This window comes from Choloepus didactylus, chromosome 9 (genome assembly GCF_015220235.1).
Source record: "Choloepus didactylus isolate mChoDid1 chromosome 9, mChoDid1.pri, whole genome shotgun sequence".
Lineage (NCBI taxonomy): Eukaryota > Metazoa > Chordata > Mammalia > Pilosa > Megalonychidae > Choloepus > Choloepus didactylus.
In genome coordinates, this window is record NC_051315.1 from 46,131,301 (window position 1) to 46,151,265 (window position 19,965).

At 40.2% G+C, this 19,965-nt stretch overlaps 1 protein-coding gene across 3 annotated transcripts in view; it reads left to right on the top strand.

Annotated features, from left to right (window-relative positions):
- The window catches only part of UPP2 (uridine phosphorylase 2), a 90,204-nt gene that overhangs the window by 24,656 nt on the left and 45,583 nt on the right, over nucleotides 1-19,965 (top strand). For all 3 annotated transcript variants that reach the window (XM_037848951.1, XM_037848952.1, XM_037848950.1), the window contains exons 6-7: nucleotides 379-588; nucleotides 2,773-2,919. In XM_037848951.1, coding sequence (XP_037704879.1) covers nucleotides 379-588; nucleotides 2,773-2,919 — 357 coding nt within the window. The remainder of the gene's footprint in view (nucleotides 1-378; nucleotides 589-2,772; nucleotides 2,920-19,965) is intronic.

Below are 19,965 nucleotides of genomic sequence, written 5' to 3' on the forward strand. Positions count from 1 at the left end.
ATTGTAGAAAAGATTAAGTACCAAGTAGTCACATCATTTTATGAAAGCTGCTTGCTGGGAGGCTCATTTAGTTTATTCCTGACCTCATTTATTCAAATTTGGGCCCAAAGGCCGGCACTGATTTGCATGTCCAAGAGTCTTGTTTGTCTTGTAATCTAAACCCCCTCACATTGTCTATGTGAATCTGGGAGGACAGCAAATATAAATGCCTGTTTTGAATGGTATTATTTAATTGCATTTGAGAAGAAAATAATTTAAAATAGGAAGAATCATTAGCAACTGGTATTAATTAATGTTAGAATAGAAAATATACTATGTGCCAAAAGTAAAGTCAAAATGATGTTTTCTGAAATCACTTCATTTATTCCCACGTTGCAGGGATTGCTCCGGGGTCTGTTGTAATAACAGATACAGCTGTAGACGCCTTCTTTAAGCCCCGGTTTGAACAGGTGATCTTGGACAACATCGTCACCCGGAGTACTGAACTCGACAAGGAACTGGCTGAGGAGCTACTCAACTGTAGCAAAGAAATTCCCAACTTCCCAACCCTCATTGGACATACAATGTGTACCTATGATTTTTATGAAGGTGAGAATAATTTATAAACTGTGAAAGCAACAGAAAATTGGCAGCAACTCTTTGTTATTCAAACCCATAATTTGTATTAAAAACTCCACTTTAGAAAATTAATAGTTGAGGATTAAAAAAAGGAACTGAAACAGCTTTTTAAAAACTCACTAAAGCATAGGAACATAAGGATGTATTAAATAGCAGAGAAACACCCATAATGAATTTATATTGAGAGTGGCTTTAATCCTCCAAGAACTAATTGAATACTAAAATGCAATCAGTGATGTTAGCAAAACCTTATCTCTGTTCATGCCTTTAATTTAAATCAGTGACTCTGGGAGAAGAGAAACATGCTAATCCTATGTTGCTGCCATTCACCTATACCTCAAAAAGGTTCTGGTACCCAACAGGGTTTGGGGACCAGGAAATAGTCAGAATGCTTGGGGGAGAAAATCCCAGAGGGTGGTCTCAGAGCGGTTCTTCTACCTCTTAGCCATGAGTAAAGAGGAGCCCAACCAAGTTTAGAGGCAACTTGAAGGTGACTGCCAAGTAGCAGCTCTTGCTAGGAAAAAAACGAAAAACAAAACAAAACAAAACCCAAAATACCCAAAGCAATAAAACCCTCAAAGACAGACCCCATTCATTCCAGAAGAAAGAATCTAAACAGAGTTGGTACCTTGCCTTGGAGAGCATTCTGCAAATCTTGTAGTATAATTGCATTTTAGGATTGTCATCTCAAAAATACATATCATTTAAATATAAAATACTTTTAGAAAAATCTCCCTTTGTTTGAAAAGTTAGGGCATTATATTGAATTTATATATATATAAAGGTTATGTTATCCATAAATTTTACGTCAGGTTAGCAAAGGAGGTGTCATCACATATTTGCTATCAAGTAGGATGGGTGTTGGGGTCTTACAGGCTTGAGGCCCACTGTCCTGGCCCACAGCCCTTCATCTGGAGATCACCCATGGCTGGTTTGCCAATGACAGCCCATTGGAGTCAATTTCAGACATGTTTTCTTTGACCTGCACGGTATATATATATTTTTAATGTGAATTATTTTGCCAGCATTTATAATTTCTGGAGATTTCATAACACCACCCAGATTTTTGGCTTCTTGAAACAGCATAACATCATATAAAGAATATAAAATAATATATGCCTGGCAGCCCTGGCAAGCCCCGGCCCACGTCCAGGGCTTTGTCCACTGGAGGTGAGATGACGCTGTTCCGTTCATGCCAGGCAGATCCTCCGTCAGTGCCCGGGCACTCCTTGTCCCTACCTGTGTGGCTTCAGGGACTTCTGAGCTTGAATCAGCTTAAAGCACACTTCTGTCAGAAGGGTCAGGAGGCAACCCCTCCAAGGAGAAGGAAGCAAGGAGAAGCAGACAGGTGGAAGCAGCATGAACGAGATAGAGGAAAGGGAGACAGAAATAGGATTGTGGAAATAACAGATGGAGATAGAGTGCTGTTAGCCCACTTGCTTCGACGGGGGCCATCCTGGAGTGGGGAGTGGAGACGAGTTCTACTTCTGTGCATTCAGGGGGGTGAGTAATAGAGTGAGGCTTTTCTCCACTTCTTGTCCCCACTAGTCGGTACAGGTGAAGTTAAGTGATAAATGAGCATCTAGGGCAGTGTGGAAAGGAGAAAGGTCAAAAGGGGCAGCATACAGCCTGAGAGGTATGTGGAAGGGATGAAGGTTGGCAAACGGATGTCCATATATGACCACTACTGTCATGATGAACATATGGAGAGCTGCAATATGTATAGACCCAAGTGGATTCAAGTGGCCCAAACCACTTTCCAGATCCTCAAGGAGCTACGAGCATCACTCAGCCTTGATGCTCCTTCCTCTTCCCCAGCCCTTGTCTTCAGGTCATCTCCCAGTCACTGAAGCAGCCTGAGATGGAAGGACAGAGCCCTCGGCGACCCCTCCCCCATCACTGGGGACAGAGCTGGTTGCCGCGGCCACTCAGTGGTTACTTGCCGAGCTGGGGTTTTCAGCACCGCAGAGACTCCTCCTTTGCTCTAGGTCCTTTGACAGAAAGATTCAGCCAGCCAGGTTCATCCTACCTGGGGAGCAGGCTCAAGAGTTAGTGATGGCTGCCCAGCGCTTTGGTGGACAGTAAGCCTATCAGCGACACCACGACCACTATGGTGGGGCATCAACTCACCAAGGGCTCTCCATCCTCTTCCAGGCCAGGGTCGGTTAGACGGAGCGCTGTGCTGCTTTTCCAGAGAAAAAAAGTTAGATTACCTGAAGAGAGCATATAAAGCTGGTGTCAGGAATATTGAAATGGAATCTACAGTGTTTGCAGCTATGTGCAGACTTTGTGGTCTAAAAGGTAAGCTTTCCATAAATGCCCAGGGTCAAACTCTCCTTTCACGTAGTTCTTTTTCATTCCTCAGGAGAAGAGAAAGGGCTCCAGCTGTATTTTCCTTTGCATTGGATGCATGTCTTAGGATTGTTTTTAATATGTTTATAATATGCATTATCTAATAATGTCTTGTGAGTGGGCAGGACATTATTCCCATTATGTAAATGAAGAAACCAAACCTCAGGGGTGTCGTCCAAGGCCACTAGCTAGTTGTTTAATGGTGGCTCCTATTTCCCATTACAATTAAATTTATTGAGACATGATTTAAATAAAATATTCCTGAAATAGTTCATCAAAAGGACAAAACATCAGTAGTGTGTTTTAAAGTTAATTTACATGCAGTTTTACTTTTCACTTTTTATTTAAAAATTAAATTCAAAAATACAGAAAAGTTGAAAGAATATTATAATGACTACCTATGTACCCTTCACCTAGATACAGTGCTTTAATATTTTGCCACATCTGTGCGTGCATGCTCTCTCTCCCCCACACATACACACGCACACATCACGTACACTTAAAAAAACCATGTGTAAACAATTGGAAGTATCCTGATACTACACTCCTATGTACCCCAGCAGCATCTCCTAAGAATAGGGACATTCTTTTAACGACCACGACATCATTATCAAACCTTTTGAAAAGCTAAGGAAAGTAAAACTAATTTCATAATATCACCTAATATTCATTCTATACTTAAATTTATCCAGTTTTCCTAAAAATATCTTTTGCAACTATAAAACTTATTTAAGGTCCAATTAACTTCATATATTGTGTCACTTGGTTGTTTTATCTCTGTACTCTTCTAGTCTAAAAGAGTCTCGCTACATTTCCTTCTTTCTCCACAGCATTGCCTTTTTTTGAAGAGTGGAGGCTGTTTTAAAGTATTCCACATTTGAGATTTGTTTGATTGTTTCTTCATAGTGTTGTTTAACTTGCTCCTCCATACCATGTATTTCTAGTAAACTGGAAGCGAGGTCTAGTGGCTTGATTAGATCAGCTTTTTGGCAAGAACACTTCACAAGAAATGTTGTGAACTTTGTATTGCATTAATCAGGTGGACACAATGTAAAGACATCACAATATGAGTAGTGCCAGGTTTGAACACTTGGTTCAAGCAATAACTGCCATATATCTCATTGAAAAGTTAAAGTTTTCTCTTTGTAATTAGTAAGGAATCTCTGGGTTGATAATTTGGCATTGTGCGGCCATCCTGTAACCCAAGTGTTTTACAGCATGGGTTGAAAAATGATGATTTTTTAAATTCTCTCATTCCTCTTACATTTATTAGCTGGCTTTCTTCTTTTAGGAGAGAAGTTTTCTTTATCCCACCCATTTCTCTCTTTCTTTCTCCCTCCCTCCTTCCGCCCCTCCTCTTCTTTCTTTCAGAGGGAGGTCAGAGGGAGGTCACTATGGTTTGGGGTATTTTAAAAGAATCAATACGTTATAAACAATTTCTATCAATTATTCTTTTGGATACTCAAATCATCCCAAATTTGGCTGAGCCCCTTTCAGAGCACTCCTTTTTTTTTTTTTTTTGCTTTGGAATAGGGCTCTATTATGCACATTAAGTCCATCTGATAAGAAAGTATTAAACAAAAATTAAACAAAACAATGATCCCAATAGAAGGTAGACAAAAGACAATGAGAATCTTGCTTTGATGACTGAACAGCAGAAAATTGTACACGTTTTTTCTTTGGTTCAGAATCTGTATGTATGTGGACTGTTTAACGAAAAAGTGTGTGAGAGTGTGTGTGTGTGTGTGTGTGTGTTGTTTGTTTATTGGCTCGGTGAACTCAATGGCTTTGAGTAACTGAATTAATTTTTCTCCACTCATGGTTGGGGCCTACCTGCAACATAGGAAAACATTTTCATATAATGTGTATGAGCCATAAGATAGGAAATCTTCACCAATAATCAGCATATTCATAAGCCATTTAAGTACTGGTTTCTTTAACAATTGTTTTTTTAAAATTCAGTTTTATTGAGATACCATACAATCACATGGTGTACAATCATCTGTTCACATCACCATCATATAGTTGTGCATTCATCATCCCAATCTATTTTTGAACATTTTCTTTACACCAGAAAGAATAAAAACAAGAATGAAAAATAAAAGTAAAAAAGAACACCCAAATCATCCCCCCATCCCACCCTATTTTTCATTTAGTTTTTGTCCCCATTTTCTACTCATCCATCCATACACTGGATAAAGGGAGCAGTGCACTCCTTTTGACATAATCCTATTATGTCTTTGAGCATTTCTTGCTGTGGGGCACAGCAGGATTCTGAAGCTCACCTTTGCTTTTGCTGCTTCAAATCTGGAGTCAACCATTTCTCCAAGATGTCTTGGTTGCTTTGATGGAGAATGGTGTTTAGTAACCAAATATGGGTGCTGCATGAATTTTTAATTTTTTTGTGAACTTATTCCAATAGACCCACCAACCTTTGACCAACACGAAGAAAATCTATTGAAATAAAACAAAATTTTCACAAGTACTAATTGGTATAACTATTCTTTGTGATTTTAAATTATTTTCCTAGTCATCCTTTAGATAAAAAAACTGTAAATTTCATCGATGGAAAAAGAGTAAAGCTACAAAGTAAATATTCTTTACTAAATTCACCTATGAAAGCTTCAGATGTAAAATGGAATAGTGCCATCTTAAAATAATATCTTTGCATGGGAAGCAGTCCCTAAATGTTAGCAATGATGTCCAGGAAAATGTTGGAGCAACTTTTTTTCAGACCTCATGATTTTGCATTTCACATAGCAATGATCTTTTTTCAGAAAAAAAGTTATGTCATGGATTCAAATTTGTTTTATAGTGTGCTTACTAGGAGCATGGGACTATATTAAGAAGCCAGGTTTTTAAATCAGATTTTTGCTTCATAATATTTTATCTTTATCATTATCTTTCTCAAGAAAGAAGGACTTTCTTCTGTATAACAACCAGAGTCCTGAGTGTACAGGCAACTGGGGACATAACAGTGAACAACCAGACAAACCTCTCTGCCTTCATGGAGCTGGATTCTAGGAAGGAAGGCAAGCAATAAAGAGATAGACAGACAGACAGACAGATAGATAGATAATAGATATAGATAGATAGATAAGATAATAGAGAGAGATGATAGATATAGATTAGATAGAAAGGTAGGTAGAGATAGATGATAGATGACATTAGAAGATGCTGAAGAGTGCAATGGAGAAAAACAAAGCAAGGAAGGAGAATGCAGATGACTGGGGTAAGATGAAGGTTGTAATTTTAAACAGCATGTTCAGGGTGTGCTGAGCAGGGCCATTTATGTAGGAGCAACATGTCTACCTGGGGGAAGAGCATTATGAGCAATGAGGACCTAAGGCCACATAGCAGGAGAACACGGGGTGTGTTGCAGGAACAAGGGGACCCGTGCGGCCAGCATGGAGTGGAAGAAGTGGAGTGGTGGGAGATTGGGGGCGTGCAGATTGTGTGGGTTTGTCTGAAGTCTGTGGCTTTCACTTTGAGCAAAGTTGAAAGCCACTGGAGGGTTTTGAGCACAGGAGTAACCAGATCTGGCTTGTGTTTTAAGAGGATCACTGGCTGCTGGGTTGAGAAGAGTCTGATGGGTTCAAGGGCAGAGGCAGGGAGATGAGTTAGGGGGCTATTGCAGTAGTCTAGGTGCAAGACGATGGATCGGGGTGATGGCAATGGAGGTAGTGGGAAGAAGTTAGACTCGGTACATTTTGAAGGCCAATCCAGCAGCATTTGCTGACAATTTGATGTGAATTGTGAGAGAAAGAGAGTAATTAAGGACTCCCAGGTTTTGGGCTGAACATCTGGAAGGAGGGAATTATAGAAGAAAACTGGTTGAGCTTTTGGGAGTAGGAGACACTCAAATGGAGGTCAGCTAAGCAGTTGGATTTATGAATCTGGGGTTTGGGCAAGAGGTTTGGGCTGGAGAAGTAAAATCGGATGTGGACACCTATAAATGGCATTTAAAGCCATGCAATCGATGAGATCACAAAGTCCGTGAGTGTAGACACAGACAAGAAAAGGACCTTGGTTAAAAGTTAAAATTTGGGGGAGGTGAGGAAGAATGAGCAAAGGAGTCCAAGGAGGGGAGGCCACTGAAGCCGGCAGCACGCCGGGAAATGTTGTGTCCTGGCAGCTGGTGAAGTTTCAAGGAAGAAGTAAAGAAATATGGTATGAAAATTTGTCCTTAGAGTCAGTGAATTTTTTTTTTTTTTTTCATACAAAACAAATAGTACTTTCGATTGTTTACAGTACCATTACATAGTTGTACATTCATCACCTAAATCAATCCCTGACACCTTCATTAGCACACACACAAAAATAACAAGAATAATAATTAGAGTGAAAAAGAGCAATTGAAGTAAAAAAGAACACTAGGTACCTTTGTCTGTTTGTTTGCTTCCCCTACTTTTCTACACATCCATCCATAAACTAGACAAAGTGGAGTTTGGTCCTTATGGCATTCCCAATCCCACTGTCACCCCTCATAAGCTACATTTTTATACAACTGTCTTCGAGATTCATGGGTTCTGGGTTGTAGTTTAATAGTTTCAGGTATCCACCACCAGCTACCCCAATTCTTTAGAACCTAAAAAAGGTTGTCTAAAGTGTGCGTAAGAGTGCCCACCAGAGTGATCTCTCGGCTCGTTTTGGAATCTCTCTGCCACTGAAGCTTATTTCATTTCCTTTCACATCCCCCTTTTGGTCAAGAAGATGTTCTCCATCCCACGATGCCGGGTCTACATTCCTCCCCGGGAGTCATATTCCACGTTGCCAGGGAGATTCACTTCCCTGGGTGTCTGATCCCACGTAGGGGGGAGGGCAGTGATTTCACCTTTCAAGTTGGCTTAGCCAGAGAGAGAGGGCCACATCTGAGCAACAAAGAGGCATTCAGGAGGAGACTCTTAGGCACAAATACAGGGAGGCCTAGCCTCTCCTTTGAAGCAGCCGTCTTCCCAAGGGTAAAACTTATGATAGAGGGCTCAACCCATCAAACCACCAGTCCCCTATGTCTGTGGTCATGTTAGCAACCATGGAGGTGGGGTAGGCGAATACCCCTGCATTCTCCACAGGCTCCTCAAGGGGGCACTACATCTTTTTTTTTTTTTTCCTTGTTTGTCTTTTTTCTTTTCTTTCTTTTTTTTTTTTAACTTTCCCTTCTTTTTTCAAATCAACTGTATGAAAAAAAAAGTTAAAAAGAAAACAAACATACAATAAAAAAACATTTCAAAGAGACCATAGCAAGGGAGTAAGAAAAAGACAACTAACCTAAGATAACTGCTTAACTTCCAACATGTTCCTAATTTACCCCAAGAAAGTTACATAACATAGCAACATTTCAGTGAACCCGTTCCCACTACATCCACCAGAAACCAACAGACCATAGTCATTTCTGGGCATCCCCAGAACGTTAAATAGCCTATCTGTTCTTCTTGGATTATTGTTCCCCCTTCCTTAATTGCTCTCTACTGCTAGTTCCCCTACATTCTACATTATAAACCATTTGTTTTACATTTTTCAAAGTTCACATTAGTGGTAGCATATAATATTTCTCTTTTTGTGCCTGGCTTATTTCGCTCAGCATTATGTCTTCAAGGTTCATCCATGTTGTCATATGTTTCACCAGATCGTTCCTTCTTACTGCCGCGTAGTATTCCATCGTGTGTATATACCACATTTTATTTATCCACTCATCTGTTGAAGGACATTTGGGTTGTTTCCATCTCTTGGCAATTGTGAATAATGCTGCTATGAACATTGGCGTGCAGATATCTGTTCGTGTCACTGCTTTCCGATCTTCCGGGTATATACCGAGAAGTGCAATCGCTGGATCGAATGGTAGCTCTATATCTAGTTTTCTAAGGAACTGCCAGACTGACTTCCAGAGTGGCTGAACCATTATACAGTCCCACCAACAATGAATAAGAGTTCCAATTTCTCCACATCCCCTCCAGCATTTGTAGTTTCCTGTTTGTTTAATGGCAGCCATTCTAACCGGTGTTAGATGGTATCTCATTGTGGTCTTAATTTGCATCTCTCTAATAGCTAGTGAAGCTGAACATTTTTTCATGTGTTTCTTGGCCATTTGTATTTCCTCTTCAGAGAACTGTCTTTTCATATCTTTTGCCCATTTTATAATTGGGCTGTCTGTACTATTGTCATTGAGTTGTAGGATTTCTTTGTATATGCAAGATATCAGTCTTTTGTCAGATACATGGTTTCCAAAAATTTTTTCCCATTGAGTTGGCTGCCTCTTTACCTTTTTGAGAAATTCCTTTGAGGTGCAGAAACTTCTAAGCTTGAGGAGTTCCCATTTATCTATTTTCTCTTTTGTTGCTTGTGCTTTGGGTGTAAAGTCTAGGAAGTGGCCTCCTAATACAAGGTCTTGAAGATGTTTTCCTACATTATCTTCTAGGAGTTTAATGGTACTTTCTTTTATATTGAGATCTTTGGTCCATTTTGAGTTAATTTTTGTGTAGGGGGTGAGGTAGGGGTCCTCTTTCATTCTTTTGGATATGGATATCCAACTCTCCCAGCCCCATTTGTTGAAAAGACCATTATGGCTCAGTTCGGTGACTTTGGGGGCCTTATCAAAGATCAGTCGGCCATAGATCTGAGGGTCTATCTCTGAATTCTCAATTCGATTCCATTGATCTATATGTCTATCTTTGTGCCAGTACCATGCTGTTTTGGCAACTGTGGCTTTATAATAAGCTTCAAAGTCAGGGAGTGTAAGTCCTCCCACTTCGTTTTTCTTTTTTAGAGTGTCTTTAGCAATTCGAGGCATCTTCCCTTTCCAAATAAATTTGATAACTAGCTTTTCCAAGTCTGCAAAGTAGGTTGTTGGAATTTTGATTGGGATTGCATTGAATCTGTAGATGAGTTTGGGTAGAATTGACATCTTAATGACATTTAGCCTTCCTATCCATGAACATGGAATATTTTTCCATCTTTTAAGGTCCCCTTCTATTTCTTTTAGTAGAGTTCTGTAGTTTTCTTTGTATAGGTCTTTTACATCTTTGGTTAAGTTTATTCCTAGGTACTTGATTTTTTTAGTTGCTATTGAAAATGGTATCTTTTTCTTGAGTGTCTCTTCAGTTTGTTCATTTCTAGCATATAGAAACATTACTGACTTATGTGCATTAATCTTGTATCCCGCTACTTTGCTAAATTTGTTTATTAGCTCTAGTAGGTGTATCGTTGATTTCTCAGGGTTTTCTAGATATAAGATCATATCATCTGCAAACAATGACAGTTTTACTTCTTCTTTTCCAATTTGGATGCCTTTTATTTCTTTGTCTTGCCGGATTGCCCTGGCTAGCACTTCCAGCACAATGTTGAATAACAGTGGTGACAGCGGGCATCCTTGTCTTGTTCCTGATCTTAGAGGGAAGGCTTTCAGTCTCTCACCATTGAGTACTATGCTGGCTGTGGGTTTTTCATATATGCTCTTTATCATGTTGAGGAAGTTTCCTTCAATTCCTACCTTTTGAAGTGTTTTTATCAAAAACGGATGTTGGATTTTGTCAAATGCTTTTTCAGCATCTATTGAGATGATCAATTGATTTTTCCCTTTCGAGTTTTTAATGTGTTGTAATACATTGATTGTTTTTCTTATGTTGAACCATCCTTGCATGCCTGGAATGAACCCCACTTGGTCATGGTGTATGATTTTTTTAATGTGTCTTTGGATTCGATTTGCAAGTATTTTGTTGAGGATTTTTGCATCTATATTCATTAGGGAGATTGGCCGGTAGTTTTCCTTTTTTGTAGCATCTTTGCCTGGTTTTGGTATTAGATTGATGTTAGCTTCATAAAATGAGTTAGGTAGTGTTCCATTTTTTTCAATGTTTTGAAAGAGTTTGAGTAAGATTGGTGTCAGTTCTTTCTGAAAAGTTTGGTAGAATTCCCCTGTGAAGCCATCTGGCCCTGGGCATTTATTTGTGGGAAGATTTTTGATGACTGATTGGATCTCTTTGCTTGTGATGGGTTGGTTGAGGTCTTCTATTTCTTCTCTGGTCAGTCTAGGTTGTTCATATGTTTCCAGGAAATTGTCCATTTCTTCTACATTATCCAGTTTGTTGCCATACAGTTGTTCATAATATCCTCTTATAATTTTTTTAATTTCTTCAGGATCTGCAGTTATGTCACCTTTTTCATTCATTATTTTGTTTATATGGGTCTTCTCTCTTTTTGATTTTGTCAGTCTAGCTAGGGGCTTGTCAATCTTGTTGATCTTCTCAAAGAACCAACTTTTGGTGATATTTATCCTCTCTATTGTTTTTTTGTTCTCTATGTCATTTATTTCTGCTTTAATCCTTGTTATTTCTTTTCTTGTACTTGGTTTAGGATTGGTTTGCTGTTCATTTTCTAGCTTCTTCAGTTGATCCATTAGTTCTTTGATTTTGGCTCTTTCTTCCTTTTTAATATATGCGTTTAGTGCTATAAATTTCCCCCTTAGCACTGCTTTTGCTGCATCCCATAGGTTTTGGTATGTTGTGTTCTCATTTTCATTCGTCTCTATATATTTAGCAATTTCTCTTGCTATTTCTTCTTTAACCCACTGATTGTTTAGGAGTGTGTTGTTTAACCTCCAGGTATTTGTGAATTTTCTAAGTCTCTGATGGTTATTGACTTCTAATTGTATTCCATTGTGGTCAGAGAATGTGCTTTGAATAATTTCAATCTTTTTAAATTTATTGAGGCTTGTTTTATGTCCCAGCATATGATCTATTCTGGAGAAAGTTCCGTGAGCACTAGAAAAGTATGTGTATCCTGGTGATTTGGGATGTAATGTCCTGTAGATGTCTGTTAAATCTAATTCATTTATCAGATTGTTTAGGTTTTCAATTTCCTTATTGGTCTTCTGTCTGGTTGATCTATCTATAGGAGAGAGTGATGTGTTGAAGTCTCCCACAATTATTGTGGAAACATCAATTGCTTCCTTTAGTTTTGCCAATGTTTCTCTCATGTATTTTGTGGCACCTTGATTGGGTGCATAGACATTTACGATTGTTATTTCTTCTTGCTGAATTGCCCCTTTTATTAGTATGTAGTGGCCTTCTTTGTCTCTCAAAACATCCCTGCATTTGAAGTCTATTTTATCTGAGATTAATATTGCTACACCTGCTTTCTTTTGGCTGTAGCTTGCATGAAATATTTTTTTCCATCCTTTCACTTTCAGTTTCTTTGTGTCCCTGTGTCTAAGATGAGTCTCTTGTATGCAACATATTGATGGTTCATTTTTTTTGATCCATTCTGCGAATCTATATCTTTTAATTGGGGAGTTTAATCCATTTACATTCAACGTTAAAACCGTGAAGGCATTTCTTGAATCGGCCATCTTATCCTTTGGATTATGTTTGCCATATTTTTCCCTCTCTCTATTAATATCCTTTATTGTACCCATACCGAATCTCTTTAGTACTGAACCTTTCTCCAAGTCTCTCTGTCCTGTCTTTGTTTCTCTGTCTGTAGGGCTCCCTTTAGTATCTCCAGTAGGGCAGGTCTCTTGTTAGCAAATTCTCTCAGCATTTCTTTGTCTGTGAAAAATTTAAGCTCTCCCTCAAATTTGAAGGAGAGCTTTGCTGGATAAAGTATTCTTGGCTGGAAATTCCTCTCACTCAGAATTTTAAATATATCGTGCCACTGCCTTCTCGCCTCCATGGTGGCTGCTGAGTAGTCACTACTTAGTCTTATGCTGTTTCCTTTGTATGTGGTGAATTGCTTTTCTCTTGCTGCTTTCAGAACTTGCTCCTTCTCTTCTATGTTTGACAGTGTGATCAGTATATGTCTCGGAGTGGGTTTATTTGGATTTATTCTATTTGGAGTTCGCTGAGCATTTATGATTTGTGTATTTATGTTGTTTAGAAGATTTGGGAAGTTTTCCCCAACAATTTCTTTGAATACTCTTCCTAGACCTTTACCCTTTTCTTCCCCTTCTGGGACACCAATGAGTCTTATATTCGGACGTTTCATATTATCTATCATATCCCTGAGGTCCATTTCGAGTTTTTCAATTTTTTTCCCCATTCTTTCTTTTATGCTTTCATTTTCCATTCTGTCATCTTCCAGGTCACTGATTCGTTGTTCAACTTCCTCTAGTCTTGTACTATGAGTGTCCAGAATCTTTTTAATTTGGTCAACAGTTTCTTTAATTTCCATAAGATCATCCATTTTTTTATTTAGTCTTGCAATGTCTTCTTTATGCTCTTCTAGGGTCTTCTTGATTTCCTTCATATCCCGTACTATGGTCTCATTGTTCATCTTTAGTTCTTTGAGTAGCTGCTCTAGGTGTGTCTCTTCTGGTCTTTTGATTTGGGTGCTTGGGCTTGGGTTATCCATATCGTCTGGTTTTTTCATATGCTTTATAATTTTCCGTTGTTTTTGGCCTCGTGGCATTTGCTGAACTTGATAGGGTTCTTTTAGGGTTTGTAGACCAGTTGAAGTCCTTATCTCTAATTTATCAGATCTACAGCTTCGTGGAGTAGACTTTCTCTAACTAACCAGCAGGTGGCGTCCACGAGCCACCTGTTCTCCACAAGCCAGATCTCCCCTGCTTAGCCTTTTTGGTGAGTGGGGGAGTGAGTCTTGTGGGGCCCAATTGGTGTCCCAAGCTTGCGTGTGTAGTTGGTGTTGCCTGCCCTGTATGTGGGGCGTGTTTCTGGGCAGTCGGGGAGGGGGGGTGGCCCTAACAGTCAAATCTCCCTGATGATCCTAGAGTTTTAAAGCTACTGCAATAGTCTAATCCTTCAGTTCAGTCCTGCCACAGTTTGTCTCTGCCACTGACCCACAAGTCTTTGGTATTGGCGTATGGCTCCTGAGACTTGCAAGTGGGCCCCTCTTCCAGGCTGTGCACCCCGGGTCCTCTGTTGAGGGATGACTGTGCTATGTCACAGGTGAGTGCCGTCCCCCCAGGGCAGTTCTGGGCTGCTGGGCTGTGTTGGGAGGCTCCCAGTCTGCTCAAATGATGGCTGAATGGGGCTCTGTTAATTCACACTGCTCCCCCTTCCCAGCTCTGGGACATTCAGCTGAGGTTGCAGGGAAGGCTAATGTCCACGCCCAGTTTTGTGGTGTGTGCCTGTTATTTGAAGCACTTCCGTCACACTGGGTTGTCTGGGGCAGCTCTGGGCTATGGGGCTGGCGATGGGCAGGAGTGTTTCCTGTCCACCAGGATGGTGGCTGTGAGCGGACACCCCCCTTTTCTTGGGAAGTTGTGTTGTTTAGTGAATTTTCTCAGCCACTGGATTATTGCCTTTTGTCTCAGAGCTCTCTTAGTTCTGCTCTTGACTTGACGTGCCCAAATTTCAATTCTTTGAAGCTTTCTGTATTGAGCTTCTTAGAGTAATTGTTTTAGAAAAAGCAAAAAGGATTTAAAAAAAAAAAAAACAAAAAAAAAACGGCCCTCCTCAGAGATCTAATGGGTTATTGAAATGCTAATAGACAAAGCAACCAGGGCCATTAAGGAAAGGTGCACAGGGCAGAGAGATCAGCCTTGCTTCGGGATTTGCATATGCGCCTCAAGGCCTGATCTCCGCCGTTCCCCTTTCTGTGTTCACCAGAACTCCAAAAATCCTCTGCTTTTATTTTGGAGTTTTTCGTGTTGTTTTTTTTCTATGCCTGTCTCCTCTCTGCTGGGCTGGCTGCTCTCAGAGTCTCTGGTGTCTGGTCTCAGTCTATCTGTGGTTGGAGTTTGAATCAGTAGAATGAGTTTCCCATAAGAGCAGCCACTGCAGTTCTCCCTTCTCCTTCCCGGAGCTGACAGCCCCTCCTCCCCCGGGACTGAGCGTGGCAGGGAGGGGCGCGGGTCCCCTGGCCGCAAAAACTTACAGATTTCGCTGATCTCAGCAGTTCCACGTTTTCATGAGTGTTGTATGAAGTATGCCCAAAGACAGATTGCTCTGTGGTGTCCAGTCCACGCAGTTCCTGGCTTTTTACCTACTTTCCTGGAGGAGTAACTAAAACATACAGCTCACCAGTCAGCCATCTTGCCCCGCCTCGAGTCAGTGAATTTTAATACACCCAACTACAAACAAAAAATATGTGGTATGATTTCTAAAAATACGTCTTAGAAAAAAGTTATAGAAAATGGTTAATCAGAAGAGATTGATTGTAGAACCACTTAACAACTCCCATCGCTCAGAATACATGTAAACACAAATCCTCGTAATATGTGAGTGAAGAACAGCAAATGCATCCTTGTCCTCTTTAGAAGGTCATTGTTAATACCCTCTTCCTGCTTTCCTCTCCACATATTAGCGGTGCCTGAGCTCCAGTCCAGTCAGCACACAGCCTGCAGGGACACCTGGACTCAGGAATTTCTGCTCCAGGAAATGCTTCCTCACGTTTGTTTATTAAAGAAACAAGTGATTATTGAATCATGTCACCATCCAAGAGTTAAACAGAGCAGCATTTGGTAACTATTTAGATTAATCATAAAATCCCTAGTCACTGACATGCTGCCCTGGTGCCAGTTTGGTGATAACCATCAATTCTTCCTTAAGAAGCACAGATTGCCAGCTGGGGAGGGCCCTGTGCTTGTGAACCCTTGACCCAAGTCTGCCTCTCCTTAAGGGTACTGCAGAAGCCATAGAGGAGTTATTCTGTCAGGAGGGCTTTGCTGTCCTTGCTGCTAATCTTTGTGACCTTGCTTTCTCTGCCACCTGCAGCTACTCCTCCTAGACTCTTTCCTCTACTTTTCTGTAGCTCCTGCTCCCTGCTGCGGCTTCCTTTTCTGCTGCTGCTGCAGCTGCTGGTAGTTGAGTTCTGCAAACAGCTCTCTTCCAGGTCATGGCTGCAGGTTTTTCATTGAGCTGACCCCCACTGGGCTGCCAACGTTCACACTTAGGGTTGTGTCTGTATCTCTGTAATTCTGTAATTCTTGGGGGGCATTTCTGTCTGAATTTCTTCATGGTGGCAGGGGCTCTTTATTCCCCACAGAAACCACTGTTTTAAAAGGTTGGATTCCTGGTACAGTGTCCCCAGGAAGATCAGCCTCTAAGGAAACAGGCGAAATTCTCACCCATGTGATGCTATCATGTTCTCATCTTTCATCACCACTTCATAACATCCTTCTCCCACTGCAGGAAAGCTTGGAAGCTGGCACCTGGAATCTTTTGATTTTAACCCATTTACAGTGCACTCTGTGTGAGCCAGGAAAGCTAGCTTTGAGGCGGAGAGTGCATGCCCAAACAGCTGTTGAAACATAGAGGAAGGTAGGGAGGTTATACCAGTGGTAAGCAATATTGCAAAATAGGTCTCACCTGGATCCAAGAGCTCAGGGCTTACAGGTGGCCATTGGCCTCCAAGGTCCTCCAGCCCCCACTAGTAATGACCCATCTCTCCCTGTCTCTCCAGGCAACCTTCTCTGAGAGACTTTTCTGTCTCTCCAATATCTAAATTCATACTAAGGTGATGATGGCTGATAGCTTCCACTTATAAATAATTTTTTATTTAAACAAGGGTCTTCTAAAGATCTGAGGGGTCACCAAGTGAGGACCCATGCAGAAACAGTTCTTTTTGCATCTACTTGGCAGAAGGTGGACTTGGGTCCATGTGGATCACTACTTCTTATCCTTACAGTTAATATCAGATCTCACCATAAATCTCCCTTTCTTGGAGAAGCCTGGCATAAACACCTAAACTAAACTCATTTGACCACAATCAAGTCATTCACCTTCATTTTTCTGCATTACATTTACCATATATTTCTGGTCTTTTTCTATATAGATTATTTTACAGATATTAATGCATGGAGGTATGTATTTATTATCTCTCCTTTAGAATATAAGCACCATGAGAGCAGGGACCTTGTTTGTCATTTCATTGTTGTATTTCCAGCATTTAAAGTAATGCCTGCCACATGGGTATTCAATAAGTCAATAAATATTTTCTGAATGAATTAAGGAATGAAAAAATGAATGCATGAAAAAAATGGCTACTGGACTCTCCTTTATCATGGAAAATAGCCATAGCAAACTCAAGTGGGTCCTTTTTTTCCCAGCCACACTAGTGGCTTGGAATTGTCCCAAAGACTTAGTAATGCCTCCTAACTATCCAAAGAGGAGAAAGCAAAGTCTTAAAATTGAGTTTCCCTATACAGTAAGGTCCATAGAAATACTTTTCTGCTGTATTTGCAGGCCCTGGGTCTCTTGACATTTGAAGGTGGACAAAGTACCTATAAGGAGGCCATCAATACCCATTAGTAACTGCTGTATCCTGAGCTCTTTATCCTGGAGAAAAGTAGTGGGAATCCTTCGTTGCTTACAAAGATTTGGGTAAAGGGAAATAGAATTCATCAAATTATTCTACATCCAAAGGCTAAATCTTCAGAATAACATAAACCCACTGTACAATGCAGAACAAATGCATTCATCTATCAGTTCATATTATGCATATATCTGCCTCTGAGAGTAAAATCTACTTTAATTAAACCCCTAACATTCTGATTAAAGATAATCTTTTTCACGGTGAACTTGTGATAAACATGTTCAGTTTGTATCCAGTTTCTAAAAACACTGCTGCCTTTAGACATGCACTTGCTTGCATGGCAATATATGAAACCTAATATTTATCTAAGATTAGGTTCTGCTTAAATCCTCTTCTATGTCTTTAGTTGTTTGCAGCACTCACTGTTGCTTTTCTTTAAAGGAAGAATTCAGTGTTATTTCTCTTGACAGATATAACTTTGGGGATATATTAGGCCTTCAAAAAATTTATTACAGTTCAGTGAAAGGGAGCAGAATCTTGACTTTAATTCCATTTTTATATTCTTCTGCTAGTCCCAAGAGGATATTGGGCTGTAGAAACTGCACCATAATCATTGATAAAGTAAAGAAGATATTACAATAAGAATATAAAGATTATACTCAGTCTGAAGCTGGAGCATTTCTTGACTCTAAAATGGAGAAAAATTAGGATTTTGTAAAACCATTACACAAGGGCATGAGGCATCCAATTCCCTTCACACTCACAGGAGAAAAAGAAACTGAGGCTCAGAAAGGTTAAGTAACTTTCCAAAGTTTGCACAGTTAATAAGCAGCCAAGCTGCAATGTGAACCCAGCTCTGTCTGACTCAAGGCCCCTTAGCATCCTGCTATGCTGCTTCTTCCCAGAAGCATCACCATGATACACAAGGTTCATTAAAAATGTCAGTCCAGTCTTCTAAATTTTAAAAGTTGTGACAGATAGTTGTGCTACTTCAGGAGACAAACCCTAAGGGCTGAGCACATACCAAGAGAGTTTTGTGTTAGAATCAAAGAAAATGTTAAGTTGATACTTATTCAGCAGTACACATAACCATTATTTAGTCCCCCAAATCAGTTATCATATTTGGGAAACCAGACAAAGTGAATGGTAGGTCATTCACTTAGTACTTTTACAGAGCCAAGATTTTTAAAAAAAACAGTTTGTTTCTTCTTGCTTGGTAAGTTTTTGCATTTCTTCAGTCAAGGTCAGAGTCTATAGTTTTATATGATTCATTTTAATTCCACCTCCCTACACTCCATCCCCCTTCCCCACTGCCAACACACCCACACATCAACCATTTAGGGCCATTGACTCACCCCCTTTTATGGTTAGTATTACTGGTGACTTGCCTTTCTGCTGACCCCAGAGAGGCTTCCTGTCTTCCTCCTGCTCGAGGCTCCCTTACCTCCCCACATCCCCACCTCAGGACATCAGGCTCCATCCTCTGCCCACCCTGACTCCTGCCTGATTGGGGGTCCAGCCTCCAGCAGAAGTGCAAAGCCCCCAAGCTGATCTCCATCTAGAGATGACAGCATGTTCCTCGCACTGACAAGATCACAGGAGGCACACAAACTGAGGATATGGACTTGGGAGAGGTCTCTGAAACCCAACCAAAGAATGAAATGAGGACTAGAGTAAGAGACTTGCCCAAGGAAACAAGGCTAGACTGAAATAAAGAAGGACTAGAACTGAGATCTGTCTCCTGAACCACAGTCCCTCCACTATTCCATATGGTATGAAAAAGCAACATATTTATCTATTGAAAGATTATTTTTATTCTCACCTATTTGAAAAAGCATCAGTTTCAGCTTTCAATAAAAGATGAGTGTATAATAATATCATTTAAACAAGGGTAAACATAATAGGCATGTATTTAAGGGAGTGGATGAGGATTTTCAATATCAAAGAGGCTATCCAGGAGTGCAATACTTTAGGTTTAGTTCTGAGTTTCCTGGTGGTCAAGTGGAAAATGGAAAATACTCTGGGTTGCACAGCCCTCTTTATGTGGAAAAAAGGAAGCATTTGTGGTTTGTCACAAGGCAAAAGCTTTAAACAAATGTTAAACTTAAGTGAAGTTATCAGCTATATTTTAATGGACAGTGTCTTCAATAACACTTTTATTAGAGCTATGGAACAATTCTTCATAGGCCATAATGCTTAATCTTGGTTCTAATTCAGCATTTCTTTGGGGATCTAAATTACTAGAGTGTGGATGCAAACATTCTTGGTAACGTGATTTGATTCAGAGCTAGTGCTTAAAGAATTTAAAGAAATAACTCTCAAATATTAATGTGCAAATAATTTAATTGGGAAGACCTTTTAAAAAAAAACACAACAAAACAGATTCCTGCCCTTCCCCACCCCCCATTTTGGATCTATATGCCTAGGATAGGGCCTAGGAATCTGCATTGTTAAATTCTGACTCTGGTATAGTAGCCGGTGGACCATATTTTGAGAAACACCTATGTAGAACAAATTGTTCTTATGCTCATTAGTTTGAATATAAATTTTCACCATCTGGTTTTTGATAAGCAGCCAACAGCCTGAGATTGATGTCTCACAAGAGATACAGTCAGTGCAAAATCTCTGGGTTGTTGATTAATATACCAGGCATATAGGGAATAAAGGTGGTGTTTGCTTAATAAACTCAAACCTTGAGGGGCTAAAGGGGCCATGAAAAAGGCCAGGGAGGGATGGAAGAGGAGAAGACATAAGGGCCAGGCTGGGAACACCAAAGCTAACTTTTGC